We start from the raw sequence: 20245 nt of genomic DNA on the forward strand, positions 1-20245 counted from the left end.
ATATATATATATATGTATATATGTATACACATATATACTACATATATATGTATATGTATACCTATATCCCCTCCCTCTTGGACCTCCCTCCCACACCCCCATTCCACCCATCTAGGTCGTCACAGAGAACTGAGCTGCGCTCCCTGTGCTATACGGCAGGTTCCCACTAGCTATCTATTTTATGTCAAAACTAATCTCCCAATTTGTCCCACACTCCCCGTCCCCCTGTGTCCACATGTCTGTTCTCTACGTCTGCGTCTCTATTCCTGCCCTGCAAATAGGTTCATGTGTGCCATTTTTCTAGATTCCACATATATGTGTTAATATATGATATTTATTTTTCTCTTTCTGGCTTACTTCACTCTGTATGACACTCTAAGGTCCATCCACATCTCTACAGATGACCCAATTCCGTTCCTTTCTATGGCTGAGTAATATTCCATTGTATATATGTACCGCATAAGATTTTCAACAGTACTGCTAAATATCTAGATCTAACCTATGCCACTGACAGGAAATGAAGTTCTTTTTAAGTTCCATCAATTTATCAGAAACATTTACTTTATGAGTCTAGTACTTAGACTTCTGTATAAAATTCTTATTCATAGAAAAAACCTGATTAGGATACATAACAAAGATATCTTCACTCTGCTTTTGGTCAGTGAGCATGTCCTGGGCCCCACCGTGGACTTGGGGTGAGCCTGCACAAGTGACTTCACCCTCTGCCACTTTCCCGTTCACAAATGGTCCAGTGAATAGTCCTGTCCTCACAAGCCAGCGGCATGCTGGAACGATGGCACCTGGGAAGCAATGATTGCCACCTAGGCTGCATGTTAACAACAGCAACAAGTGAGCCCTTGACCTAGACGGACAAAAGGCAGACAGGTCCCAGCACACTCATGCTGTGGTCAAGACAGCTCCAGAGCTTACCCCACAAATGGGCAAAAATGGGCTTCTGGTGGGATCTTTTTTTTTCCTGGTCTAACTTTTTTTAAAAGTCATTTTAGGATGTTAGCGGGTTGTCAGAGAAAAACTACGAGCAGGCCAACATGACATTCTTCACAAAATGTTGCTGACTCGGGTTCAGCCACCGTCTCCTCTCCCTGCATGGATAGGAATCATAAAATCACAGTAAGAAGTCCGTTACTTTCTGGTGAGGTGAGCATATCAACAGAAGGGGGTTGCACAGGCAAGTACCTGACGTAGTTTAAAAGAAATCAAAGTGCTCTCAGCTTGCCACTGTCACAGCATGCTCTCTAAGAGCCAAGGGACAGCTGCCCCCACTGCCCAACCCCACCCACGCTGCCCGCCTGGCTGAGCCTGCAGACAGCAATGCTGAGGCACCAGAGGCCAAGCCATGGACAGCGCCACTGCCTCAGCCCCGCTACAGCTGTGAAATTGAGTTGATAAAGAGGCAGCTTCCAGGGCAAAGGGCAGACTCTACAGACACAGGACTGGCCACCATCACGCCTTATCTCATCCAGGTTCAGAAACAACTAAGTTGCCAGGGTACCGCATACCCGAAGGAAGGTCAGCGGGGTGCCCCTGGGCCTCCACAGCCTGGCCTCTGCCTGCTTGGCCTCTGCCCATGCACTGGGCACTGTGGATTATAGCAGGGACCAGAGTCTCCCCCGACTTGTTTCTCTTTTAGAATCAGGACAAGATTCACGAATACAAACACTTCATGCCCAGACCTTGATCTTTACTTTTCTCACTCATGCCCAGGGGCTTTAAGCAACACGTGCCAGAGAGAGAAAACAAACTCTGCGCCCCAAAGCCACATGGGTGCCGCCCCCTGCCCTCAGGCCGCTTACTTGTCGGCCCCTCCGGTCAGCTTCCGGATGTAGGCGTGGAAGGACATGTGCTTCACGGGAGGCTCCAGGTGATTTAGGTAGTCCTCGTCGAAAGGCTGCCAAAACACACAGTCAACATAGTCATGCACTCGCCGCTGGGGTCACGGTCGCGGTCGCAGCCTCCACCCGCCAAACCCCGAGGCGGGTGGGCAGGCAGTGAGGGAGAACTGGTGATGGGTCCTCACTATCGCTCTAAGTCAGAACCAAGTTCTTCTCTGTGTACCAGTTATTTTTTCAAGATTGAAATGAATCTCTATTAAACACAAAATGCTCTAAGTCAAATAAATATAAGGTTAATTTTGCAAAAATAGCGCCACACGATGAAGCAAGAGGAGCCTCATGAAGAAAATCAGGTTGGCCTTCCTGCCATAAATTCAGCGTCAACCAGTCACCAGTCGGCATTATTGTGGTAACTCTCAACCTCACCACGACAAATCAGTAGAGGAGACGTGAGATTCAGGGTAGAGTAAATCAAAACGATGAGCATGAAAACCGCCAGGCCCGGCTTTGTGTCAGGTTTTAAAAGGACTGTCCAGGGAGCCCAGTGTAAATGCTGCCCCTTTATCACAGCAATACCCATGTCCCAGCCGTTCATAATCCACCCAGAAGGTCACTCCCATAAATAAAGGCTCATCCTCTCAGTGCAGCCTGCACTAGTGGGAATATGAGGCCCAGGGCAATAAATAGGTAACTTCCTTGAACCACTCTGACCCAGCCCAGGGACTTAGGGGAAGTGTCAAGACGGCTCTGGGGACTCACTCTACTCGGACTCTCACCTCTAGAGGAACGCAGTGCACGCACTTCCCCAGAGGCCCATGTCGGCACCTAGAGCACAGGGAAGAGAAATGCACAGCGTCAGCACACTGCTCTTCTGCTGCTGCCTCCCTGAATGCTGATACTTAAAAGGCACGTCATACCTAATAAAGTACTTCCCCATCCACGTGAAATTATCTGAAATGGTATGTGGTGAACAGTTTTTAATGGTTTAATATTTTGGTGTGTATTAGAAAACACCGACCAGTGCACCAAACCTGTGATTTCATGGATATTAACTGATTTCACGGATATTACCACAAACTAAAAGCAAAACTGAATGGATTTAAAGTCAGTTTAAATAAAAATGTTTGGTAAAGACTAAGAAAGTTGGTACATGGACATGGCAAAAACCCTGAGAATGGGAGATCAGCTCGGTGCTTTGTGACCGCCTGGAGGGGTGGGACAGGGAGGGTGGGAAGGAGGGAGACGCAAGAGGGAAGAGATATGGGAACATGTATATGTATAACTGATTCACTTTGCTATAAAGCAGAAACTAACACACCATTGTAAAGCAATTATACTCCAATAAAGATGTAAAAAAAAAAACCCCTGAGAATGGTACATAAATAGCTAAAGTGTAGAAAACACCCACTTCATGCATATTTTGGAAAATAGCATGAGAAGAACGCTTGGCTCTGTGGGTTTCAGTCTGTGCATAGCAGGACAGTGGAGATGCGTTCGGGCGCCAACAGGCTCAGTCACAGCACTGTCCACATGGGATCGGAACTCCTAGGTGCACCTCATTCTATATTTCAGAGAAGAAAGGGCCTGAGTCTCCCAACAGGCAGACTCTTACAGGTGATGTGCGCACAGGCACGTGCATACTCAAAAAGATTCCTAATGAGGCCTCACAAACACAGATCGGGGTAGGAGTGGCACTGGGTCCCTGGGAAGAACACAAATGGGGGCAGAGAGCCAGTTGATGGCCACAGCCACAGAGTGGCTCCACGCCAACTGCAGCTCAGAACAATCTGGGGCCCTTTGATCTGAGACATACAGGTCACTAATGCAGCATGTGGAATCCCAATATCTCAATGTCTTGATTACACAGTGATGCAGTTACAAAGACTCCACTGAAGAGACAATCTTTGCTCAGACAATTTTACATCATTGAGTGTGAACTCAGATGTTTCTAAATAGTTTCCTTAAAAAGAACTGCAAAAAATCTATAATAAACAAATGTATACAAGCATAAGCATTTTATACAATCCTTGGTGAAAAGTGAATATTCAAAGAAGGAGCAGCACCTTCAGCAAATGAAGTGTTCCCTAGAAGAACGGAAAGAGGGTACTGAATATGGAACGTTGAGATTCCTCCACTAAAATTAAATGAGACAACGTGAACAAGGACCTGCACCAGCAGGTGCCCAGGTACCACCCCCTCCACCCTGTCACACTTGCTAAAGCCCACTCTGCACCTGCACGTGTCTCAGGGGCACACCACGGTGAGGACTTCTTAGAACTCTTAGTTCTCAACACTTAGAAAATTTTAAACTACATGTGGGGCTTACCTGGTGGCGCAGTGGTTAAGAACCCGCCTGCCAGTGCAGGGGACACAGGTTCGAGCCCTGGTCCGGGATGCCGCGAAGCAACTAAGCCCTGATGCCACAACTACTTAACCTGTGCTCTAGAGCCCGCGTGCCACAACTACTGAAGCCCGTGCACCTAGAGCCTGTGCTCCGCAACAAGAGAGGCCGCTGCAGTAAGAAGCCTGCGCACGGCAACAAAGAGCAGCCCCCGCTCGCCACAACTAGAGAAAGCCCACATGCAGCAACGAAGACCCAACGCAGCCAAAAGTAAAAACTGATTAATTAAAAAGAAAGACAATCACAGTGTATTTTAAATAATAATAATAATAAACTACACGTGGAGCATACTTTGAGATTCAAACAATGAGAAAAAGCTCACAGAATAGCTTGAAGTGAGATGTAATCTGAAAATAGATGGTCAAACCCAAAACTTACATTTCTTTATCAGGGCACGTTACAGACATTTCACTTCACTGACACTGTGGCCCTGCAGGCACTTACAGCTGTGGGTCACGGCTCCTGTAGATCTTCCCATCCTGCCTGCTGAGGTACTGGTCGATCTCATCTTCCACCACATTGGGAGCACCACAGGCCTTTAACCCCAGTGGGGCCGATGTCTCCATCTCAGACGACGGTCCAGCAAGGCTCGAGGGAAACAGGAACAACAAATCTCCATGCCTGTTCAAATGACAAATGTTAAGTAGAGGCCGCCTTCCTTTCTTCACAACCTGAGCTGCACAGAAGATCAACTCAGGTGTGAGAACCTCTGACACCTGCAAACAGCAACATCAACCACCCTGCAGGCCTGAACAATGAGGCTTCCAATTTTAAGAGACCAGAGTTCTCTTTTCCCACCTCCCCTATGCCTCTTCCCCCATGAAGGTCAGCAGCAGGCTCTCTGGACTGTAACATAACTTCCTTACAACCACACTGCGCAATCTATGCCGCACACGCACCTGGTTCCACAAAGAACACACAAAATCATAGCGGACACTGGAGCTGCATGGCCCCCTCCCTCCTCCTTCTCTGCTTAGCTCCCACTTTCCCTCATTCGTTCCCTGGCCTTCTCTTCAGCTGCCCCCCCATTTACTTGCCTGGGACATATCCTTCCACTGCTTTCTCTACGTTCACAAATACATGTGTACATAGCACACGTCACTGATATACAAACCTGAGATGATAAGAGACACACTTTCTGCATTTGCTGTTCTCTCGTAATCCCTCCAAACACGGTCTACGTCTAATCAACGTTCGGCAGTGAAGGTGCCTCACGATACGCTTTGCTGCTCCCCGCGTGACGGACATGGCTCCCTGTGGGACCTGCACCACAGGCCCCACCGCGAAAACGCCCAGAGACGGGCAGTCGCACGGTCTCCCGGCCGTAGGGTGGATTTCTGGGAGAGGGCCCATTCGACCTCAGGAGTTTCGTTTGTTCCTAAAGCCACTGACGTACTGCTTTCCACAAAGGCTGCCATGATTCACAGTGCAAAGGACAATATTTGGTTTTCGATCATTTTCAATGTAAACGGCGTCCTTCCCCTGTCAGACCCACCACTGACTCTGCCAGAGCCTGACTGCCACCCCACAGGTATGGGTGAACAGTCCCCACCCGGGAGCACTGCAGGTCCCGAGACACTCAGCGTGTTCAACACCAGTACAGGAGGAAAAGCTGTAGCACCACCACCAGGCAAGTATTTCACTGCTCTCAACAAGATGCACATACAGGAAGAAAGACTGAAAGAACTGCCTGCAGCCCCCAACCACAAACGGAGAGAATAGGAGCAGGCACCACAACTGGGACAGCAGGAGGCTGGGCTGCAGCTCTTCAACGGGTCTGCTCGCCCCTCTTTTCCCTCCCATAAGTTAGGGTGATAAAATCACCAACTTGTAATTGAAGATTTGTTTCTAACAGCAAATGAGATATTCCTAAACACCCTCCAGCTTCAGGATACATGGCTCAAATGCTACATCAGTTTTAACAAATATCCTCTAAAATGCACTGTGGAGCTCTAAAGAAAAGAGTTTCCCCAAGGGTCCAAAAACCCACAGCAGCTCAAATAAGAATAGTGAAGGAACCTCCGGCCAGCCCATTATGGGAACCCTGAGCTTGGCTTATAGCCACTGTCTGGGCCACGAGAGACGAGGCCTTGAGCCTGCCTGCCCAAAGCGAGCTGCTGAACCTGAAATGCCACACAAAGCCAGATGTCTGAAGGATGTCTCAACCGCTGGGAAAAACCCACCAGTTGAAAACAGGAACCAAGGAGGAACCCTGTCTGCCTCCATCCACTACGCTGTAGGGGAAAAAGTCACTGCTGAGAAGTCTGTAACCAAAGGCCTGCTCCGCCATGTGTCCGGGGTAAAATCAGGGATGCTACTTGGTTCAGGAAACCAGACAGAAATTAACTCAAGTGCTGGGCCCATGACGCCCCCTTGTGCCGAGAGAAGCAAATGGCTTCTCCGCAGAAAAGTCACCAACCCATCTTTCAGGGCCCCCTAAGACCAAGATTGGCCAAATATAAGGTCTCAAATAAAGGTCACCAAATATAAAAGAGAAACAAGCCACTGCGAGCAACAGAGGGCAGACAACAATCGACAGATTTAGACAGCCAAGGACTTCAGGTGTGGAATTCAAGACAAAGAATATAAACTTACATATGGAATGCTAGCTGGAAACGGAACAAAAGGAGTACAAACAACAAGAGACTATCCGCAATGACAAGGGGCTCGGAGAGTGGGCAGAGGGGCTGCAGACTCGGCAGCTCTTCCCAAATCCCCTGCTTAGGGACAGGCTAGACAACAACAGCAACAGTGTGAAAGGATCCTCACAAACCCTGAATTCACTCGGGGCAGACAGACCCCAGACTCCTCAAGACCCAAGAGGGAAGCATCCGGTGTGTGACAGGCCAAGGCAGAGCCTCCAGGGAACCCAGCAGTCTTCACTGGAAGCCTGGGGGTCAGGGTGAGAGCACAGCAGAAGCTGGGAAGGAGCCCCTGCGAGCACATGACCTAACAGCCAGGGCTGAAAGGAATCAAACAGAATTAAATAGAAAAAAGTAAAAAACGTAATCACTGAAATAATAGAGAGAACGGGGGAGAGGTAATACTTAGATATAATGTGGACTTTCCTGGTGGTCCAGTGGTTAAGAATCCGCCTCCCAATACAGGGGACGCAGGTTCGACCCGTGGTTGGGGAACTAAGATCCCACGTGCTGTGGGGCAACTAATAAGCCGACGTGCTCTAGAGCCCGCGCGCTGCAACTACTGAGCTTGCATGCCACAACTAGAGAGAGAAGCCTGTGTGCTGCAACGAAGATCCCATGTGTCGCAGCTAAGACCTGACGCAGCCAAATAAATAAATAAACAAAATATAAAAATAAATTAAATAAATTATCTTAAAAAAATAAAGAGATAATGGCCAAGAATTTTCTAGACCTAACCTGCAGATACAGAAAACACATCTTACATCAGATAGCATTAAACCAACCAACCAACCAACTAGGAATCCACAGCTGGACAGGTCAAACAGAAACCACAGGACCCCAAGACAAACAGAAGATCTTAAAAGCAGACAGAGGGGAAAAAAAGAACCTACAAATGAACAAGAGAATTATAACAGCCAGCTGAACTGCGACGATGGAAGCAGAGGCAGTGGAGTGAAACCCACAAGGAGCTCAGGGTGACCACACTCTTACAGACATGGTCAGATAACTCTCGAGCGGTGACAGGACAAGGTTCTCAAGTTTGGGCTTGTGCTGCTCAACAAGCATCACAAGTATCACTGGAAAAACATGCTCTAGGATAATCCATGCCATCCAACTGTGACCACACCTCAGGCAGACAGGGTGTTCCACTCTGCAGCCCCCGTTTCTGGCATCCAGTCATCAGAATAGCTTAGACACACAGCTGCCACCCCTGCAGTGCTCATCACGTGCAGGCACCGGACAACCATGTGGAGGAGGCATCGCCACCCCTTGCAGACAAGGGTGGTGAGGCCCAGTGAGGTTAGATGACTTCCCAGGCACACAGCCAATGAGTGTTGGGTGTGAGTCCAAACCCGAGGAACGCCCATAGGAAGTGATTCTCAAGATGCAAAAACCCTTTGCAAGCTGGGAGGAAAGATGACCCTCACCCCCTGGAAACGAACGTAAACAGGGAAAGGCTTTACAGCATCACAGCGGCAGGCAAAGAGCAGGTACCAAGCGAATACTTGTTGAAGAACAAATAAATTAATGCTAAAATTGTATTTTTCCCCACTAGATATACTAGTCGTGAATCTAAAAATGACCACACAAACTGCCAAAATAGCCTCTTATTCTGACTGGTAAAAGGCACACAGCCAAGTGCCAGCAAAGCCCAGCCCAACCCTCAGGCAGTGGCTACAGCAGCCAGGCTGCTTGTAGCCCCATGGGAGAATTCCCTGCCCTCTGTCTGAGGATAAAGATGATTTGAAGGGTTCTGCTCACTGATACGTGAGGTGTGCCCAGGCAGTTCAGACAGGAGTCAGCAAACCTCTTCTGTAAAGGGCCAAATAGTAAACGTTTTCGGCTTTGCAGACCATACAGTCTCTGTCACAATCACTCAGCCCTGCCCTTGTAGCATGAAAACACATAAATGAATGAATGTGGCTGTGCTCCCATAAAACTAGAAAAACAGCCAGTGGGATGCAGGAAGAGGTCTCTGCACCCTAGAAACTCCTTCTGACATTACCCATCAATTCTAAGGCACTCCAGGGTGTCCTGCCAGCAAGAAATACAGCGTGGGCAATAGGCCACTGTACTGCCAGCCCCCCCAACCTACCAAGCAGATTCCGAGGCAGAACGACGCACGGAGCTACGTTCAAGGTCCTTCTCCGCAGTGACGCAGCTGAGTGTGCAGGCGCACACACAACCCAGGACCATAACTCCTTCTCTGTGACACACATCCCCAAATTCCGCAAGTCAATCAAACCGGCTCAACAGTAACTACAGATTCAGCGTGGCTGCCAAACACCTGGCAAGAAGCACAGTCACCTGCACTTTGGTCTGCGTTCAGGACCATAATCACAGTAGCACGAGAAGGAAAAAGGAGAGAACTGAGTGGCCTCAGGCGGGTAACTGGTGCCAGCATGCCCTCCCTACTCCCCACCCTCTCCCCTCGGGCACTCACTTGATCTTCAGCAGGTTGAGGGATTTGTTAGATGACGCTGTTATTTCTCCAGTCTTGTTTCTATTGATGTAAACTGAGAAGCCGTTATTTTGGAAGCCAAACTCCTTTGCGACCTAAAACAACACCCAAACAACAGAGATTTAATAACATATTGACGTCTCACTACCCTGACCACATGTACATCAGACATTACTAGTGAGTTTAGAAATTGCTCCTCATTAAGCAAATTTCTCTTGTTATTTTGCTCTCTCGTGAGGAAATTTGAGTCTGGGGCCAAGAGAGGGGTCAGATCTGGAGCTTGACTTTCAGGATCATCAGAGTACAGTTAAACAAAGAAGAGACAGGGAATCTTGGCAGAGAAACAGAAATGATAAAATAGAATCAAACAAAAATTCTACATCTGAAAAACACAATAACTGAAATAGAAAATTCACTGGGTGGGCTTATCATCAGAAGGGAGATGACAAAAACAAAGTTAATTAAAGATGGGTTAACAGAAGCCAGATAATCTGAAGACAGAGATTTGAAAGAAAAATGAACAGTCTTAGGAACCCCTGTGACAATATCAAATGATCCTCAGGAGAAGAGAATAAGGCTAGGACTGAAAAACATTTGAAGAAAGAATGGCCAAAACCCTCAAATTTGATGAAAAACATAAAGTAACAAATCCAGGAAGTTCAGCAAAACCAAAGTAGGATAAATAAAGAGAAAACTACGCCTGGGCATGTCATCATCACACTGCTAAAATCCAAAGATCAATGGAGACCAGAAGACAATGGAACAACATCTTTAAAGTGCTGGGGCAGGAATAAACATCTGTCAACTCAGAATTCTCCATCTGGAGAAAATACCCTTCAAATACAAGGGCAAAATGAAAACGTTCTCAGGTTGACAAGACCCAAGGGCACCTGTTGCCCGTAGCCTCCACCACAATAAATGCCAGAGGATGTCCTTCAGGCTGAACAACACCAGACAGAAACTCCGACGCAGAGGACACACGAAGGTAAGAACTCCAAATCACACAGTAGGAAACCATCACAGACTTGCCCGGAGAATCCTGACAGAGCAACAACCACAGGTCAGGAACAGGACCAGGGAGGAGCCGCATGTCCCTGAGGCACCCAAAGGCTCACCACCCCCCCCATTTTATACCTTGTTCTACCTGCTGCTTTTTGCCTATGATTGATTTGCCCTTTAACACAGAATTATTGATAAAACCTAGAATTTATTTACTGTAAGGAAAACAAGAGTTTAAAGATTAACTTTATGTACTAACAGTACTTTCTGCTGATTAAAAAAATGATTGAAAGCAACTCTAGGGCCTTTCCTGGTGGTGCAGTTGTTAAGAATCCGCCTGCCAGGCTTCCCTGGTGGCGCAGTGGTTGAGAGTCTGCCTGCCAATGCAGGGGACATGGGTTTGTGCCCCGGTCTGGGAAGATCCCACATGCCGTGGAGCGGCTGGGCCAGTGAGCCATGGCCACTGAGCCTGCGCGTCCGGAGCCTGTGCTCCGCAACGGAAGAGGCCACAACAGTGAGAGGCCCGCGTACCGCCAAAGTGGTTGGGGGTCCGCCTGCCGATGCAGGGGACGCGGGTTCGTGCCCCAGTCCGGGAGGATCCCACATGCCACGGAGCGGCTGGGCCCGTGAGCCATGGCCGCTGAGCCTGCGTGTCCAGAGCCTGTGCTCCGCAACGGGAAAGGCCACAGCAGTGAGCGGTCCGCGTACCGCAAAAAAATTAATTAATTAATTAAAAATAAATAAAATTTTTAAAAGGTAACTCTGAATCACCTTGTCATTCTGAAATTCTGAAAATGCTAACAAGAAATGGCCTTTAAGACTAAGTTAAGACTTTGTATCAAATGTATTACAAGTATTTGATACCATGTGATTTTTTCTCTCCAAGGTAAAAGTGGCATTAATAAATAAAGCACCAGGAAATTAAGACCATGAAATTTGTATTCCCAAGAGCAAAAAAGGTAAAAATAAAGACTAAAATTAATGGCTCCTTTTTCTGAAACAGATATAAACCGAAATTAACAAATTGTGGCACTTTATTCTGCAAAACCATTCTGTTTTTCTGTAGACAAAGCACTGCAATTATTGCCAAGAATGAGAAAGAACTCTTGTACCAGGAATGTCGGCTGTGTGAGTTAGCACAGCACTCCTGGGATGTAAGGCAATCTCCAGAGTGGAGCACGGTGCTATGTGGGCAGCCCTATGGGCAGAGGTTCTTCCCTGTGACCACATGACTGAGCTCTTTGCTTTATACCAGGACTGAGGTTCAGCTGCATTTTCAAATACGATAACCAACAACATTACTGCACATATGTTGAAGCCCACTTTCGGGATATGAAGAAATACATGTATTAGGTTTTATATGATGCTCCTGTGAAAATAACCACTCCTATGAACTCTGTGAATTCTCTATCTAAAGATACAAAAATCTAACATAAGATATCAGGCATTAAAAAAAAAAATCTTAGCAGAGTCTTATAAAAAGCACGATAAGTCTTCCCTTGTGGCACAGTGGTTGGGAGTCCGCCTGCCGATGCGGGGGACGCGGGTTCATGCCCCGGTCCAGGAGGGTCCCGCGTGCCGCCGGGCGGCTGGGCCCGTGGCCCGTGGCCGCTGGGCCTGCGCATCCGGAGCCTGTGCTCCGCGACGGGAGGGGCCACGGCGGTGGGAGGCCCGCGTACCACAAAAAAAAAAAAAAAGCACGATTAAAATCTTAACAATTTTATTTCACACCTGAGGTAATAAAACCAGGAACATGGTATGGAGTAAAATTAATACAAATATTTATAATTGAAGGTAACAGAAAAGAATACATGGCATGATTCCAGTTATCTCAAGTTCAAAATAGGCAAAACTAAAATTTAGGGTTTAGGAATGCATACTGTGTGGTAAAACACAGAAAAGTGGGGGAGCAACCCCCATCAAGTCAGGAGAGGGGTGACAGGGTGAGGGAGTAGGAAGGCTGACCTATGGTTGCTAGAGACTGGCACTGCCCCCCACCCAGACCTGGGTATTTGCTTCATCATCAATCATTTTGGCTGTTCATATTTTTCAAGCATTTCTTAGCAAGTATTTTATTTCACAGTTAAAAAAAAAAGTTTAAGTATTATAAGGGAAAATGTCACTTGCTGCTGAGAGGTCAGTTAAGATAGGACTGAGGGGAATTCCCTGGTGGTCCAGCACTTTCACTGCCAAGGACACATGTTCAATCCCTGGTTGGGGAACTAAGATCCCACAAGCCACACAGCGTGGCCAAAAGAAAAAGAAAAACAAGATAGAGGTAGGATCTGGGGTGACTATAAGGGCCAGTGCAGGGCAGTGACAGCAGCAGAAGCAAACTCTTGGGTCGTGGAGGTGAAAGAAGACACCGGCGAGCAAGATAGCCAGAAGAACTTGTCCTGGAGGGGTTTATGATCTGGTGATTCACAGAGAAGGAATTCTTTTTCTTTTTAATGATTGTTCCTATTTTTTTAAATTAATTTATTAATTTATTTTTGGCTGTGTTGGGTCTTCGTTTCTGTGCGAGGGCTTTCTCTAGTTGCGGCAAGCAGGGGCCACTCTTCATTGTGGTGCGCAGGCCTTTCACTGTTGTGGCCTCTTCTTGTTGCGGGGCACAGGCTCCAGATGCGCAGGCTCAGTAGTTGTGGCTCACAGGCCTAGTTGCTCAGTGGCATGTGGGATCTTCCCGGACCAGGGCTCGAACCCGTGATCCCTGCATTGGCAGGCAGATTCTCAACCACTGCACCACCAGGGAAGCCCAAGAAGTAATTCTTGAGTGAGAAGCATTAGATGGTCTCAAAGGAACCAGTAACTCAAGATCCTGAGAGATTTTCAATGTAAGCCATCTCATCACACTCGCAAAACCAATTTCCTTAGAGGGCATAATGCCACATATTAAATCAGGATTAAGGCTGTCAAGTGTAGGGACAGCAAGTTGGAGCCAACAATGTTCACAGTGGTCAATATACACTTTTCAGGCAAGTCTGTGAGGGGACAGGAAGGCCATTTCAAAGCCCACTTATAGGACACAAATGCACAAATTATTAATTATTAAAAATCAAGGGACCTCCCAGCAGTCCAGTGGTTAGGACTCTGCCTTCAATGCAGGGGGTGCGGGTTCAATCCCTGGTCGGGGGGCTAATATCCTGCATGTCTCTCAGCCAAAAAAACAAAACATAACACAGAAGCAGTACCATAACAAATTCAATAAAGACTTTAAGAAAATGGTCCACATCAAAAAAATCTTAAAAAAAAAATCAGTATGAGTCCACTTATGTGAGAGACCTGGAGTCAGATTCATAGAGATAGAAAGTAGAATGATTACCAAGGGCTGGGGGAGGGGGAGAGGGAGTTAGTGTTTAACGGGGACAGAGTTTCAGTCTGGGAAGATGGAAAAGTTCTGGAGATGGACGGTGGTGATGGCTGCACAGTACTGTGAATGTACTTAATGCTACTGAACCGTACACTTAAACATGGTTTACATGGCAAATTTTATGTTATTTTTCTTACCACAGAAAAAAAAGAGACGTAAAACTACATTTATTGACATAGAACTATGTCCATAACCTATTGTCAAGTGAAAAAAAGCAGTATACAAATGATCACAAGGTGAGATTTGAACTTCACTACAACGGGTGCATCTTACAGCAAGAGGCTTACAACTCTTGCCTGCAGGGCAGCAGGGCTGACAGACGGGTCATTGCCTGGGCTCATGCAAACCTGTCACCCAGTTAGCTAAACAACTGTCACCCCTCAACATTTCTATCAAACAATCCATTTAATGATCAATGAAGGAAGGAACAGGGATCTCAGTTTTTGAGCCCTGCTCGTAAGCACTCTAGCACCAGTACCTGCAGAACAGCTGTCGGCAGCTGGCACACTGACCCTCCTGAGAGGGCAACCAGTGACCCCTTCAGTAAGCATGACGTTGACAGCTGAGTCAAAAAAAAGGTTCAGGAGGGCTGGACTCTGAGTATGATTTCATAGGGAGAGCCTACCCAATTAATTTCAATTGGATTTTCCTCCTTACAAATACATAATACATGATTAAAACACATTATTTTCCAAATCAGTCTAAAAAAGCACTTTACATATAAAATAAAATGCTACAAGTAGGTGTGACAGCGTTTTTTTCTTTCTTACTGATACATAAATGTTTCTCCTTGGGCTTCCCTGGTGGTGCAGTGGTTTAGAATCCGCCTGCCAATGCAGATGACACGGGTTCGAGCCCTGGTCCAGGAAGATCCCACGTGCCGCGAAGCAACTAAGCTGGTGCACCCCAACTACTGAGCCTGCGCTCTAGAGCCCACGAGCCACAACTACTGAAGCCCACGCACCTAGAGCCCGTGCTCCGCAACAAGAGAAGCCACAGCAATAAGAAGACTCTGCACCGCAACAAAGAGTAGCCCCTGATCGCCGCAACTAGAGAAAGCCTGCGCGCAGCAACGAAGACCCAACAAAGCCAAAAATAAATTAATTAATTTTAAATTAATTAATTAATTTTTAAAAAAATAAATAAGTAAATGTTTCTCCTTAAACTCAGTCAGATTTGATGAAAATACAGCAGTAGTATAGTACGATCCCATTTTGGTGAAAGTATGTGTACATGCACATGCAGAGAGGTGTGTGTGTGTGTCTGCACATGTGTACACATAAAGACGTTACATTAACAGTTATTTCTGGCTAATAAAATCTTGAGTTATTCTTCTTTATACTTTCCTGTATTGTTTTTGAGCCTTTTATAATTAATCCATATTATTTGTATAATCAGAGAAAACGATTTTCACTTGAGGGGAAACATTACTTCAGAGTAATAAATGTTTGTTTTTGCGTATTCCCAAGAAAATTTCTCCTAAACAATGACTACCGTGTTGATGATGGCTTCAGCGATTAATCAGTCAACACTAAACTGTACCTCCCTGACTCCACCCACATCCAATGACAGTTATTGTGTCTATATTCCCTATGCAAGACAACAATTAACTACCAGAGGAAACACCAGGATTTTAGGAATACTTCTGAGGCAAATAAAAGGCAGAACTACAATCCTGACTTTTTAGGTTTCTCTGAAATCATCTGAATTTAACCTGTCCAACAACTCTACATTTGATGCCAAGCACAAAAGTCTCAAGTTAAAAACAAAATGAAATGATATCTCTACATGACTACTAGATTTTTTTTTTTTTTTTTTAGGTTTTTTTTTTGGGCACACTGCACAGCATGCGGGATCTTAGTTCCCCAACTAGGGATCAAACCCGTAACCTGTGCCCCCTGCAGTGGAAGCGCGGAGCCTTAATCACTGGACCACCAGGGAAGTCCCCTGGTTACTACAGATTTAAGTTTAAGAAATTTCTGTATCACAAAGACTCAGAAAAGTAAAGAACAACTGTATGCAGTCCCCTTACATCTCATGTTTATCCCCACAACGGTCCAAGCAATAGCTACGTAATGCTTAGTCTTTGTCTCAATCTCTCAAGAACTCGAGCATTTAGTGTATCCCAGCACCACCTCCAGGAGCAAGCTGACAATGGTCAGCTGTTACTAAAAAAGCAAAGAGTAACATATTAAAAAGTCCTTAAAGACATAGAGATTCTCTTCTCTGCTGTCTATTGCACCTGATTTTTTCCTTTTATTCTTGTAAATATGGTCACTTAAGCAGCACTGTTGGAATCAGGATAGCAACTACCTTTCAGAAGCCAAACTTCCCAGGTAAGTGCTCTGGCTTCCCTAACAGAACACAGTGTGATCCTCAGCAAATCTCTTTATTCCCTGGACTTCAGTTTCCACCTTTGTGAAAATAAAAAGATCAGAATACATGACACCTAAGATTCCCTCTGGCTCTAACAGTCTGTGATCTGACAATTTTTTTTGCTTACGAACAGTGAAAAATGATATTTTTTATCATTACAAAGGTAACAGCTGCCTGCAACAAATTCAAATAGTAAAGAATGCATAAAGTAGAGGCTGGCAAACTTTTTCTGTAAAGGGCCATATAGTCTATCACAACTACTCAGCTCTGCTGCTAGAGCTCAAAAGCAGCCAGACAGTGCATAAACGGATGAGTGTGGCTGTGTTCCAATGAAAACAGGCAGCCAGCCACAAGCCATGCTTTGCCTACCTCTGGTATGAAGTATAAAGCAAAAGCCACTCTCCTTACTTTGGCCTCCCCTCCTGGGGTTGCCCCTTTTAGGTCTGGCTTGTGCTCTTTCAAACCATATTCTCACACAACAATTTGTGTATGTGGCTTTAATTTTTTAAGAACAAAGTGGGATCATTCTATACATGTTAGCAATTCCCCTTTGATGGACAATTCAAGTTTCTCATTCTCTGATTTTTCACTCATAAATATTCCTCTTGTGAAATCCTTTTACACTGACCTTTGGGCCCTTGGTCCTGCAATGGTTAGCAGTGGTCAGCTGTGACATGTCTGATCCTGTATCAGTCCCACCAATCATGACAGAGAAAAGCAATACAAGAGACTGAACTTGGGAGGGGGCGGACTCAGGAAATGAGGAAAAGAGAAAAGGTACACAACAGGAAGGGAATAACAGGAGAGGATGAAGGAAAGTCAATACCCAAGCCACAAGTACCTTTTTCAAAAATGTTGCAGCTGTTTCTCTCTTTGTTGCTGTGATCCGCTTCACCCCATCTGGGGACTGAACACGAATTATCTGTGGTAAATGAAACAAGTTGGTTACTGCACAGACTAGGAAGGTCCTGACCTATTACTGAAACTAACCTCTGCAGTCTTTCAGCATCTGGGTCACCGAAACTTAGAGCCAAACCTCACCCTTCCCCTTGCCAACACCCAACCCAATGTTTCTAGAAAATGAAGCAGAGGTCTGAGAGACATCAGCTCATGGGAGGACATCCTAAGAGGACTGCCCTAATTCTCAACTCTCACCGTTTCACTCAGAAAAATACGACTTCAATTTTTAACCATTATTTATACAGAATATATCTGAAACACTAACGTTTTTCTCTTCCAATTTACAAAAAAAAATTTTTTTTAAATCAGCAGGAAAAAACCCACCATGAATCATGAACAACTGAGTTCTTTAAAAAATATCTCACTTTGTTCCAGGATCCATACACAGACTAGACTAACTTAAAAGGATCACAGGGAATTCCCTGGTGGTCCAGTGGTTACGACTCCGCAGTGAAAGCTGAGGGCACACAGGTTAGATACCTGGTCAGGGAACAAAGATCCCGCAGCCAAAACAAACAAACAAACAAAAAACAATTAAAAACATAAAAAGGATCACAGGAAATCCTCTAATTTGTTATTTACTTTCAATAAAAAAGAATAAAAAAAAATGTGTTTAATACCACGGTAAAATTTGGCAGGGTTTAAAATATATATATTTTCATGGCAAGCCTGAAATGGTTGCTAGGCCTGGAAGACAACTGGACGGAGCATCACTTTCTAGACTTGATTTTCATGCTGATCGAAGCCCAGTGAAAGTGTGCTATTATGCCCTGGCCAACCATCCAAGGTCCTGCCTCAGTGGGTAGCATAAACCGGCATGCCCTGACGCCAGCAAGACAGAGGATGTTCCAACCACCTGAGGCATGGGAGGAACAGAATGTGCCAGAAAGTACTCATGTTTTATAGTTACTCCCCTCAGCAACTACTGCACTGTACACTGTATTCGAAACAACACTATACAGACAAGAAATGTCACAAGCAGTTGTTTTTAAAAAGACTTTCACTGATACAGGACAAAATGCCACAATGGCTTTCGATCTGTCCACCTTTACCAAACAAGAATCATCTAGATTTTGCTGAAATAGCTTGACTATGTCTTTCTCATTTTCTAATAACTTTTGCTTAACTGAAAAGCCTTTGTCCCCATATTGTTCTCAGTTTTTAAGATTTTGTGTTGAACAAGCCTTATGAAATCCCAATTGTTAATTAAGAGCATAAAGTATTTTCTTTTTGCTTCTTAACAACATCTGTTTAACTTTCTCACTCATCTATGTGCACTCAAATTATTTTGACTTTTGATTTCTAGTATGCTTTACTCTGGATTCAACATCTAGAAAAATGTTTTCTTAATACACAGCCTGGGCATTAGGTAAACTCCCATTTATTTGTTTCTGAAATCTGTCTCCAACACTGAGGCAGGTTAAGAAGTAAAGAGCTCTGCTTCTCTTTGAGGGATTCTATGACCGTTGCTTTGACTGTTCACTTAGGACCAAGAGCATGACACTCCACACCTCGAGAAGCTAAAGGTCAGGATAACACGCTTCTGGAGAAATCTAAAGCTTAAGAACTTATTCTACTTGTTCATTTACAACAGGGCACAGCAGTCCAGGTTTCCAAGCTAAGCTCAGTATTTAACTCCAAGAGACAAAGATAATTCATACTGAGGGAAGGTACGACTTGGCCTTTGACACATGGTATAAAGTAAAATACACAAGAGACAGACCAGGCAACATGGACACATAGCTTCTTGGTAACTAAGTTTCCCTATTTATAAGAATATGAGCCCAGAATATTTCTTGGGGGAGTCAAAGAACTGGTGAAATAAAAATTAGTTATCCCATAGAAAATTTTAGAAGACCTCTTTCTAAATAAATAAAAACTTTTGAAATAAATTTCAGAAGAATCATCTGTTTTAATTCCTGACAATCTGAGAAATTCGACAAGAGATCCATGCTATCAATGAGACCCTAGCCTTATATACACTAGTAGAAAAGTGGCCTTCTCTGAAACAACTCACGTGTCCATGGTTACTGCAATTTGGTTAAAAATATTACAGTAAAGAGAAAGTCTGGAAGCAGATTTGAGTGCTAATTCTTAACCTATTTCTAGAGTGAGTCACCAAAGACTAGTAAATCTTATTTTAAAAGGAATCAGTTGCTCGTTTCTCTTGGGGCATTCATGCCCTCTGCTCATCTCCAGGCTGGGAAACACGGAGCAGACGCCAGGGCTCCTGAATGGAGAGCTGCATTAGGAGGAGTCACTGGATGAAAGCCTGAAAGTCCAGAGCTGGAGGTTCCTGCAGCCCAGAGCATCCAGAGAGGAGGATGAATGCCATTCCCGACACCTGGCAAAACTGCAGAGGCTCTCCCATGGCCAAATTCTGAACATGACTTGCCACCCCATACTGCTTCTGCTTCCTCCAGGAAATCCCAAGTGGCCCTTAACGTTAACCAAAAATTTTTCTGTCCAGCTGGTCTTTTGGCTTTTTTCCGGCCACACTGACTTCTGAGAGGAAACTTTCCACAAGTTAAGGGATGGCCAGTTTTTTCTGATTTTCACTTTTTTTTTTTTTTTTTTTAATTTAAGCAGGGAAAGGGAGTGTGTCAATCCCTGACTTCGGGTACAAAATGAGATCAACCTTTATAACAACCCTTTACAGACAGGAAGCTGTCAAGGTCTCCTTGCCATCCACCAGGCCACCGTTTCCCTTCTTAACAGCTTCCTCTCGTGGGATGGGGTCCCCGTTTACAGAAAGTGCTCTCCTTTTAAGGAACCCATGACAAGGCACTCACTGCGGCGACGAAAGGAGGCAAGACAGACGGACAGGAGGCGAGAAGGGATCGTAGCCCCGGCCCCGAGGAACTGCAGCCCCTCCAAGCGCGACCCCCGCGACCAGGAATGGAAAGGCCGGCACAACCCACACCCCGCGGACGGCCCGGCCTCCCCCGTCGGCCGGGGACGGGAGGAGCTGAAGAGAGGAGGGCGGTAGCCCGGCCACCCGGCCGGCCCATGAAGAGGAGGGCGGGCCGCTGGGCCTCTTCGCAGGCCGCGCCGGCAAATCTGCTGCCTCATCCCGGCACCCTCCCGCCCGGCCGCCCCACTCACGATGCTCTCGGCCATGGTGGCCGCTCCCGTATCCGGGCTTGAGCCCCGGGCCGCCGCTGCCTGCCGCCCCGCGGG

The 20245-nt window shown here is 45.9% G+C and overlaps 1 protein-coding gene across 4 annotated transcripts in view; it reads right to left on the reverse strand.

The window, feature by feature from the left end:
* The window catches only part of NPLOC4 (NPL4 homolog, ubiquitin recognition factor), a 54365-nt gene extending 34126 nt beyond the window's left edge, over positions 1-20239 (reverse strand). For all 4 annotated transcript variants that reach the window (XM_024760513.1, XM_024760514.1, XM_024760512.1 and 1 more), the window contains exons 1-6: positions 20171-20239; positions 16947-17027; positions 9343-9455; positions 4699-4875; positions 2630-2678; positions 1815-1909 (exon numbers count right to left, since the gene is read on the reverse strand). In XM_024760513.1, the coding sequence (XP_024616281.1) occupies positions 1815-1909; positions 2630-2678; positions 4699-4875; positions 9343-9455; positions 16947-17027; positions 20171-20185 (530 nt within the window). In that variant the 5' untranslated portion in view covers positions 20186-20239. The remainder of the gene's footprint in view (positions 1-1814; positions 1910-2629; positions 2679-4698; positions 4876-9342; positions 9456-16946; positions 17028-20170) is intronic.
* Between the last annotated feature and the right edge of the window lie 6 nt (positions 20240-20245).

This window comes from Neophocaena asiaeorientalis, unplaced genomic scaffold, assembly GCF_003031525.2.
Source record: "Neophocaena asiaeorientalis asiaeorientalis breed wild unplaced genomic scaffold, Neophocaena_asiaeorientalis_V1.1 scaffold30, whole genome shotgun sequence".
NCBI lineage: Eukaryota > Metazoa > Chordata > Mammalia > Artiodactyla > Phocoenidae > Neophocaena > Neophocaena asiaeorientalis.